Below are 9,931 nucleotides of genomic sequence, written 5' to 3'. Positions count from 1 at the left end.
TGGATCCGTTGAATGTCTAATGTACATATGAAGAAACAATTAGAGATTGCGACTCTTATTTATTCACTGCTTAGTAGGTAATCTAATGCAGTGAGATAGCCCGTCTTGCTTAAATAGTACGCAAATTGGGAAGCTCAAGAGGATATGAGAAGACTATTATGGATATTGCATGGTATGTTACGGTGGTGGTGTTTACACTGCGCTTTTGTCTTACTATATATAGTCTTGTTCAATCAATACAACAGCGTGGTACGCACGGTGAAGCGAATTCTTTGCTCGCACGTTGTATACCTGGAATATAAACTGCACAATGGCACTTCATACTCCATTTCCCAACGAACGTGCTCAGGCTGATGCGTGTTTATCTGTCGCGTTGCGTTAGTGCCTCTGGAGTTGCGCTGACGGGCACGAAGTGGCTGGTTCGTGTCCCAGCCGATGCGGCAGCATTTCGATGGAAGCGAAGTGCAAAAAAAAAGAAAAAAAAGAAGACCAGGTCACCAAAACGAATCTGAAGTCCCCCGCTGCGGCGTGTCCCGAAACGGATCGCAGTTTTGGCTCGTAAAACCGAAGAATTTATTTTAATTTATTTCAATTTCGCGTGTATCCAGAGTTTGCGCTGGACCTTTCTGCCGTGTCACGCGTCAGTGGTGCGCGAGATAACAAAGACGGAAAAACTGTGGACACTCGACAGCGTTCTTCACGTTACTTGCTGTCTACTGTCCGTTGTTCGGCACACAGCTGCTGAACAGGAACGCTAATTCGCATGCGCACAACGCTCATGCTAATAGCGGAACGGAGAACGCTGACCCATGGCTCCGCCTGGCGGCGGACCATGGTGCTATGTCAAGAGTCAAAAGAGTGTTGATAGAGCGCCTCGCAGGAAGGCCCGATAATGTGGCCTATTTCGAAACGGCGCCGCGAGATGACTCTGCGATCGTGGGTCTGTCACACGGGAGGCGGCAATGCTTTTTTGTGTGGGAAGTGTTCGCTGTTCTGGCGCAGTTCTCTGCACGCTCTTGATTTGCGAAGCGAATAGAAACGACATGGCGGTGTTCCTTACTCAGGCCTTCGGCCGTCGTCTGCGCACGGTTTCCTGCCAAGTGACAGAAAGAACCTACTAAAATGATATACTTTTGCCGCGTTATTCAAACGTATCTCCGCAGGTAACAATGCGTAAGCACCCTGCCACCGACAAAGCAGAGAGAAGCATTCGCGCCGGGTCTGTGCGCGACTCCCGAGTGGACTGGCTGCTAGTTGCCATGACGACGTAAGAACTTCCTCGCTTTCTGCCCCAGAATTTAACATTTCACTGGTATGTTGCGCAAATTTTTCACTGGATGACGCTGCGATCATCAGTCTCTGTAAGTGCACTCTAATAAGGGTAGTGTGAAGGAACATCTGTTCGTGCTTGTGACGGCATTCGTTGCGATGTGTTCGCACCTAAAGAATGTACAGATATCTTACACTGTTCCCCGGACACTGGGGTCAGCTTTCGCGTCACCGCCAGTGATTATGCCGCAGGCGAAAACCAAGAGTACTGCTTTCGTTAAAAAATAGAACGCTGCTGCCTCTGCCGACACTCGTTGACCTTTGTTGCGGAAAATTGTGCCAAAATGGGGGAATACTAATAATAAAGAATTATCGTTTTATAGCTTTGAAAATTTGAAGCCATACAAGGCATCGATCGCGAGCCGAAACGAGCCTATAGCCGATCGCGAAGCCAGTTCTGGCTGTGCTGCGGCCTTGCGCGGCTTCACGCCCCCTTCTTTTTTTCATCGTCGTTTGCGCAAGAAGTGCGGAAGGCGCCATTTACTCGTGCTTTCGGTGTTTTGTGAGACGAAACGCGAAACAAATGTTGCGGCCGCACTGCGTAATTTGCTGGGTACCGGGAACATCTCGAGGTAAGTTAAGCCCTTGCTAGTTTGAAGCTTGAGTTTCACTTCGTACAGGTTACAGTGCACCATTTGTTTTCTTTATTACCTACGCTATCGCTGCATTTGAAATGAAATGTACGAAGCTCTAGCAAGTAATTCTGATATGCTAATCGCTCTGAGAGTGTTCATTTAATGTCAGAAATTAAGTATGGGTTTACTGTATAAGCAAGAGTAAAAAGTGTTCGCATGACGGCCATCGCAAGGCAAGATCTCAAGCGATCGCACCGCACTAGATCAATCGATACGCATAAAATAAAACAAACAGTAATGTCAGTACCCGTGCACATGCTCCATCAGTGACACATTGCAGCCCAGGGATTTATTTGTGGCTGCTGCGACATGCTGATCGTATTTCCGGCGCTTGTTGCATGTCATTAACGACATACGAGGTAATGTCCACCTTTCGTAGAGTTATATGCGCTACAAATTTTGCATGAAACAACAGAAGCTCTAATTTGTATATTCAGTCTCTTCGGAATAAATATATGAATAAACGTTCATATCAAATGAAATCATGACAGTACATTGTTGCGGTGACGGCACAAGGAGCATGCACAAATGTTTGAATACATAAGCTGTGTGACACTTTGGGCGTTTGCATTGAGACTGTCTACTTAACACATTTCTTTATACCACCTTTCTCCTATGAAAAAATATAAGGTTGAAGGGCTCCACGTTACTTCCCACGCATTTGAAGCTTGCTAAGCGTGGCAAACGAAGTTGCGCTAACACAAATGACAGCTAAAAATGATTGCTTACCAATCAAAACTTTAGGGTACCTTGAATAGGTTTACGGTAGCGCGATTAAAAGAGAGGATAAAAGAAGACACACAGCACTAACTTTCAATAATGTTTATTATAGAAATCCAGGTCGTACTTATACCCTCAGCCATCATGAGCTACAGCCACGTGAACAGTAATACATTCAAAGCGAAAAATTGATAAGTGTTATCTTAAGGCGTGCGCAAACATTTCAATTCTTTATCAGAGAGAGCAATGACGGCTTACTGATACAGGATTCCCCCAGAGCAGCGATCTGCTTAGCGAGCTGAGCAGGGGCCACCTGGCAGCGAGCAACTTCTTGTAGATTACTTCTGACATAATGGACGATGGCGACTTTCTAGTTCTTCCATCAGCCTGTTGCATGCGCAGAGGAATTGCACTAGCATCAAACCTTGTTCGCTTTACCAACGGCATGGCCATTTTGGCTGTGCTTAACGCAACCAATGAGCCAATTTCGCTTTCTAAAGGCGCTGTTGTCACCGTCATGGACACTCAGCCTGTCTCTGTGATTACCTTGAGTACTGATGTTCCACAACCACCTACAGCTGTAAATTCTGTCTCTTCTTATACTCTCGCTGGTGCAATTGGCAACTAACTCCACTACAAAGGAGCGTTCTCCTCTTACGGTACAGACTTCTGCTATGGCCCATCACACGCAAACAGAACATAGGGAACTTACATTGTGCGCCGTCTATCATATTGACACGTGTACTTGTCTTTATCGGGCGACAAGTTTTGCCGCCTAACAAATGTTATCGCACAGCGCGGTACGCGCCTGCATGTATCCGACGTTTCTGGAAAGTTATCGATGCTTCTACCCGGCTGTCTGTTGTCGCCGAACCTTGTGTTATGTGTATTCATCGCGTAACGCGAATGGTGTAGAACTTTGTGGAAGGCGCGCGGGTCCGAACGATTAGTCTGGAACATTCGAAGACTGCTCTATAAAAGCCGACGCGCTTGACCCGCTGATCAGATTTTCGACGATCGCCGACTGTGTTCGCCGCTATCGTTGTGCTTAATGTGTAGCCTGTTTTGTGGGCACAGGTTCGCCCAATAAAAGCTAGTTTTGTCTTTCACAGTACTGCTACTGTGTTCTTTGACGTCACGACCACGTGACAATATCACGTCTCTCCTGCCGAACGCCAGATCATAGATACGCACGTTGCTGACATGCGTAAACGAAACATAATCCAGCCCTCTGCAAGCCTTTGGTCGTCACCTGTCGTTTTGGTGGGTAGGAAAGACGGATCAGTGCAATTTTACGTTGACTACTGTGCACCGAAAAAAAAGTTATGGCAGCACCTATATCAGGATGACTCTCGAAGGTAATGCGATTACCATTCAAGCGGTGTAGCGACACACCGTACTGCTGAAGTCACGTTTATTTGAAATTTTTAGCGGTCTTCTTTCTGAGAGGCATGTGCGCACTAGGCCGGTAAACATACAGGGGACGAACACAAAGACAGACATAGAACCACCCTTGCGAGCTGCGGTGTTCGAAACCTGGTAACCCAGTGAGGGGACGCGGGGCACTGCGCAGCAACTCCCCAGGCATTGAGTCAGCCCGCACACTACCGGGCGCCGGGTCGGGGAACACCTGTGCCCATCAATAATCAGCCGTTGGGGGTTGGACGGTGGCTTTCGAATTAGCCACCTACCATAGCCGTGGCGGACGCCCCAACCACTGGGCCACTGCTACGGTTTCATTCTGAGACTCCCATTGCTTGGGCTGTATGCGACGTACACTGTCCGCGGGGTCGGCTGACTTTGCTGTGGCACTCGCTTGCTATTATCACCCATGAGCATGACGACGACGGAATCATCAAAGAGGGATGACGTCGATGGAACGGCAGAGGCGGTGTGACAACATTACGACAGTGAAAAGTTGACTCTGAATTAATGCTAGTGGTATAACAACATCAGCGTGACGATGACTGCTTGAAGACGATGGGATGACGGCGACGGCCCCACTGCGACGTTATCACGACGACGGTATGAGAGTGCATGCATGACTACGTCTGTCTGACGACAACTACGCAATGACAATGATGACATCACAAGGGTGGCATAATCACGATTGAATCACGGAATCATGATAATGATAGAATGACGAAGGAGGAACGACGTCGATAGAACGACAACGCCGTTATGACGAATTCTGAGTGACGACAATGTTGATTGTGTGTGACGTGATTACGATGGCCAGACTTCAGCGTGCCGCTGACGCCATGACGACAATGACATTACAATGGCTTTGTGATGACAATGGCGGGACGACCAAGGCACGACGAAGTATCACGATGAAGGACGTATGACAACGAACGCATGACGACGACGCAAGAACGCTTATGGCATGACAATCGTGTGACGAGAATCAGATGACGAATAGCGTGCGACCACGATGGTGTGACAACGATAGCGTGACAACGACGAGACGGCGAGAGTCGTGGGAGGAAACGGGAGTGACGGGGGTGAAACGACCACGATGGCTTCCCGGTGACGGCATGGCAAGAAATACGTGAAGACTGTATGACGCCAATAGCGCGACGAGTGAGGGAAGACAAACCTTGAATGACGACAGCGCAACGACCACGACATCATCACGGCCACGAGCACATATGTAGCGGCCCCAGCTGCTAGACAACTTGATCCACCGAATCAGCAAAGAGGTCATGACGACGACTGTATGACGAGAGTCAGACGAAGAAGCTTTAAGCATAAACCCCATGCAAGCGATCTTACGCGCCACAGTGAGAAGCGATGTGATGGAGAAGGCTGTCGCGTTCCCTCGTCGCCTACAAGTTGCGCCCGATGCGAGCAACGATTTTGAGTGACGTCTCCTCGGTCTTATCGGTATGAGAGCAGCAAATAGGCGTCGAAACTAGCGTAACGCGTGCTTTATTAATTAAATTGATGTATTTTACTGTAAAAAGCAGCATCAAATATTTTTGAAGGTCTTGCAGTAGGTTGTTATCCTTGCACGTATAAAAATTCAATAGTTTGCTCGTTCCGTGCGACAATCGGTAGTATTTGAGTGATGTACCGTCACGTGCAATATCACCTGCAGCACTGGTGCCCGTGTTCGAAGGGGCTCCAAGACTGTGTGGCTGCGCAGGCATAGGGTAAGGCGAAATGCGAAAACAACCGTGTACTTAGATTTAAGTGCACGTTAAAGAACCGCAGGTGGTGGAAATTTCCGGAGTCCTCCAATACGGCGTGCCTCATAATCATAAAGTGGGTTTGGCACATAAAACCCCATAATTAACAAAACTACGATCGATTGGAATTATCTGCCATCGGACATTGCAAATGAAGGAGTCTCAAACAAATTCCAAGAATTACTGCGCAGTCGTACCATATAATAGTCAAATTTATGGGTGACCATGTTGGCAGTACTAGCATGGATATTTCTTTTGTGTCCATGACAATATCCTTGGTTGGTTTACACCTTACATTTCTGGGGATGTCCTGGATTCGAGCTTTGGCTAGCTGGTACCCGCCAGCCCTGTGCTGTACTTCGGCCTTTAGAGCGCAGCTGTTAGGCTTCCGTTCCTGCGGCTAGTGTCGGCGTTGGCATAACCGGAAGAATGAGCACAGTGGTGGATCAAAGACGCGAGGAGGAAAGCGGAGGAGAGGGTATGGCCGCCTGCAGGGACATCTGCGTCAGCAGACGTTTGGTGTGTTGCGACACCAAACGGTACGTGGTGTCGCGGCGTGCAACTTCTAACGGCATGCAAGAAGAGAGTATTAATATTGCGGGCAGCCAGTTATCTCCGTCAAGTAGGACCATGGCTCAACAGCAACTATTCTTCCGGGAGGTTCTAGTGCTTATTCGCTGTGACCTCACTCGGATTCTTGGACCTATGCAGCCTCATGGCGATAATCACCAGATTCTCCTAACGGCATGCAAGAAGAGAGTATTAATATAGCGGGCAGCCAGTTATCTCCATCAAATTGAATCGATAGCGACAGAATAAGAAGCATCATGTCGTCATCTCCTGATCCATGGGTCGGTATCTAGGACATTGACGTATATCACAATCTAGAAGATCGGAGATGAACACAAAAGGCCGAAGTTTAGTGTCATTGGCCTGTTACAAAAAAAAGGAATCGATTTTGAAAGAACAGCGGCTGACGTTTTTATTCGGTTCAATGTACGGCAGCTGCTCTGACTTGATTTTTGTATCACAAAATTTACCCAGACGTGCTGGATCGCTCACTGTAGGGATCACATCCACACGTATGAAAGTATGAAAGTTCATGTGGTACGGTTAAGCGAGCTGAATGCCAAAAAATTCTAGCCGGTCTTGGAAGACTTGTCAAGAAAAATTTATTAACTTAGGTGAAACAATTCAGACCACGTGCTTCACTTTGCGTCAGGTTACTAACTCAGCGCGAGTCTTTAAACCTCTGGCCTTACGCCTACTGCGAAACTTTTGACGCCACCTCCCTGGCACCTCGTTCAATTCCAAAATCTACATAAATATATACATGGGGCCAATAATGAAGCGCAGTTATCATTGCCGGCTCTCAAATAGCCTACCCTGCTTCTTTTATATGAAAAAAAAAACAGCGAGTACAGACACATACCGATAGCTCAGTTTGCCGTCATTAATCGCACACTTTCGATTACGTAGTCATTGCCTTGTTCTGCTTCATTCGCTGCGTTCCTTTTATTTCGGAGAAGCATAGAAATAGCACAATTTAACGCGACAGTGTTAAGGGCCCCGGGTCGCAGAAAATCCGGCGTCGGCGTCAGGAGTTGCTTCGACAGAAAGAATATCAAACCAAAGTCCAAACCGCACATACCACTCTTCTGCCACCAGAGTTGCTCGTACCTTATCTCTCATTCTCTACAAAGTTATTCCTCGGAATTTTAAAAATGGCAACCCACAAACAAATGTAACAAAAAAACACTGACAGCACATGTCTTTTATGTTAGCTCTCCTCACACTGAGATACCTTAATGCGCGAAACAATAACAGGAGATTGACCCACGCAAGAGGCCGCGTTTCTACCAGAAAGCTTGCCATCGTGTCTAGCGTTCGCCGCCAGCGTTTTCCGGTAAATGTTACCGTCACATCAGCTGAAGTTGCCGGGACGCATGAAAATCAGCCAAGAGTCTTTCCATGTTGTCGCGTTCCACTCTTAAAGGCGAAGCTTAAGCGTTGTCCAAATGTTTTCTTCGACTAAAAGGCGGCCCTGCAGTGCTTATGTTGAACTTTCCGTCATGACCTACTCGAATAATTGGCTTTTGACAGTGAAAGGACTATTCACAAACGGGAGGACAAGAGACGCTACATCACTTTTTTAGGTAGCTACCACTTCAGTGTGGCATATTCCGCAATAAACGTGCTAACGAAGCTCTTCGATTAGCCCTCAGAGAAAAGCATTGGCTATAAATCCGGCTCTCAAGGGCAGATGTTGCAAGAAAACTTCCTGCATATGCGCTCCCGTGCATGCTATCTGATTTTACTAGGCATAACGTCAGGCATATCCTATAAAGTTCTCTGGTTTTTTAGCTTACGCCCTCAGTTAAACACAATGCCCCGAAGAGGCGCGATCCCAAGCAGACCAAGTGACAGGGACAATGTAAATTTGTAAATTTTTCTCCATTAACTCTCCAGCGACTCTAATGGAGGCATGCTCACATGCAGAGCGACTGCGGGTCTTCAACTCTGGTATTGGTCTGCAACAATTGTTCGGTGCACCTGGTTCTTTGCAGAACCCAAAGAAAGACGTCTGTTGGCGTGAGGACCGAATCGGACCACTCGTCGAATCCCACTTATCCAGAAACTTTTCCCACAGAAATTGATGGACAGTTACGGACCAGTGAAGTGGTTCCCCATGCTGTTGGGACAGGGTGTCAAGTTGCATGTGTTCCAATTGTGGCACAAGACATTCTTGTAAAATGTCTAGGTGAACATCACTGTTGAAGGTAGACTCGCTGAAAAAGAACGGACCATTGATGAAAATTGTGTATAGGTGTGTACCGCACGTTGACCTTGGGACTGTCTCCCTACATTTCACGCGTAACGTGAGGCCGCTCTGATTTCCATGCACGAAGGTTTGATGATTCAGTTTGCCGGATACAGTAAATGTTGACTCGTCTCAAAAAACAAGTCTCTTCCAAAAAGTCATTGTTTGCGTCAATCTTGACTAGCATATATATTGCAAACTGTTCGCACTGTCCGTAGGACTTTGTGCAGAAAGCAGCTTCACCTTGTGGGCATAAGGACGTAACCTTTTATGCAAAACTTTGTGCACTATTGTTCGCGTCATTTCCAAGTCTCTGGCCACCGTTCACACTGATGTTGTTGGACTCCTCGCAAACGCCTGCGGTGCATTGTCTACGTCGGCGTCTGAAACAGATTGATCACCCGCCGCCTCTATATGGAGAACACTACCTATTTTTATCAAAGACGTATACCAAGCCCGAATAGCTGGTCAGGGCGGTGCTGACCTTCCACACTGTGTCCGAAAGTTTTTTTGCAGTTGGGTATCGGACATAAATCTCTGATGCCGGCTACAGATTGAGCTCATTCCTTTGGCGTCCACATTTTTCGTCAAATCCACGCAGCTTGGAAAATAAAAATAAAGTTTATAAGTTATATTGTGGCATCTCGAAAACTGTTTCTGAAAGTTGAAAAGATAATTTATGGACGCCCTATGCTAAAAGAGCTTATTAAGGAAGAATTAACATGTCCCGTTCACGAGTCGCAACACAGTTACCACGGTATAACACAAAGCTTAGTCTATCCCTTGAGTGTGGTAGCAGTTGTATGAAAAGTTCATGTAAAGGTGTAGTTTGTCTTAGACAAGAAACATGCACTTTTTTCGCTCGAACAAATTTTGGAGGTTTCTTAAATACGTAAGAATCTCATAGGGACTGACGCTGTTGAATATAGCGAAGTAAAAACACACTCTATTATTCTATGTCGATGCTGAGCGTTCGTTTCCACTCTACAGGCTTATTCTCAATGACAAGCGGCACTGTTTGAACCCCAAGACCTAGAGACAATAGTCATGTGGTACTGTAATAACTTTTACAACGATTTGTAAACGTACAGTATTCATCACTAATTTACTTAGCAGAACATTTATTGGCTTCAGTTCATTAGGTACGGATTTCAGTTTCTTTCTTGTCTGTTTAGCATATTTTTTTTCACAGTTGGTCCACTTTATGTGCCATTGTAAGATGGAAAGCTTAAATA

At 46.6% G+C, this 9,931-nt stretch overlaps 1 protein-coding gene across 4 annotated transcripts in view; it reads left to right on the top strand.

The window, feature by feature from the left end:
• The first annotated feature begins 1,652 nt into the window (after nt 1-1,652).
• LOC135907683 (A disintegrin and metalloproteinase with thrombospondin motifs like) overlaps nt 1,653-9,931 on the top strand; it is an 82,309-nt gene continuing 74,030 nt past the window's right edge. Inside the window, exon 1 of one of the 4 annotated variants that reach the window (XM_070526998.1) lies at nt 1,653-1,901. In XM_070526998.1, the coding sequence (XP_070383099.1) occupies nt 1,853-1,901 (49 nt within the window). In that variant the 5' untranslated portion in view covers nt 1,653-1,852. The remainder of the gene's footprint in view (nt 1,902-9,931) is intronic. The other 3 variants (XM_070526997.1, XM_070526994.1, XM_070526996.1) reach the window with 3 other exon arrangements.

Source organism: Dermacentor albipictus, chromosome 10, assembly GCF_038994185.2.
Source record: "Dermacentor albipictus isolate Rhodes 1998 colony chromosome 10, USDA_Dalb.pri_finalv2, whole genome shotgun sequence".
Lineage (NCBI taxonomy): Eukaryota > Metazoa > Arthropoda > Arachnida > Ixodida > Ixodidae > Dermacentor > Dermacentor albipictus.
This window is presented reverse-complemented; position numbering and strand designations above follow the sequence as displayed.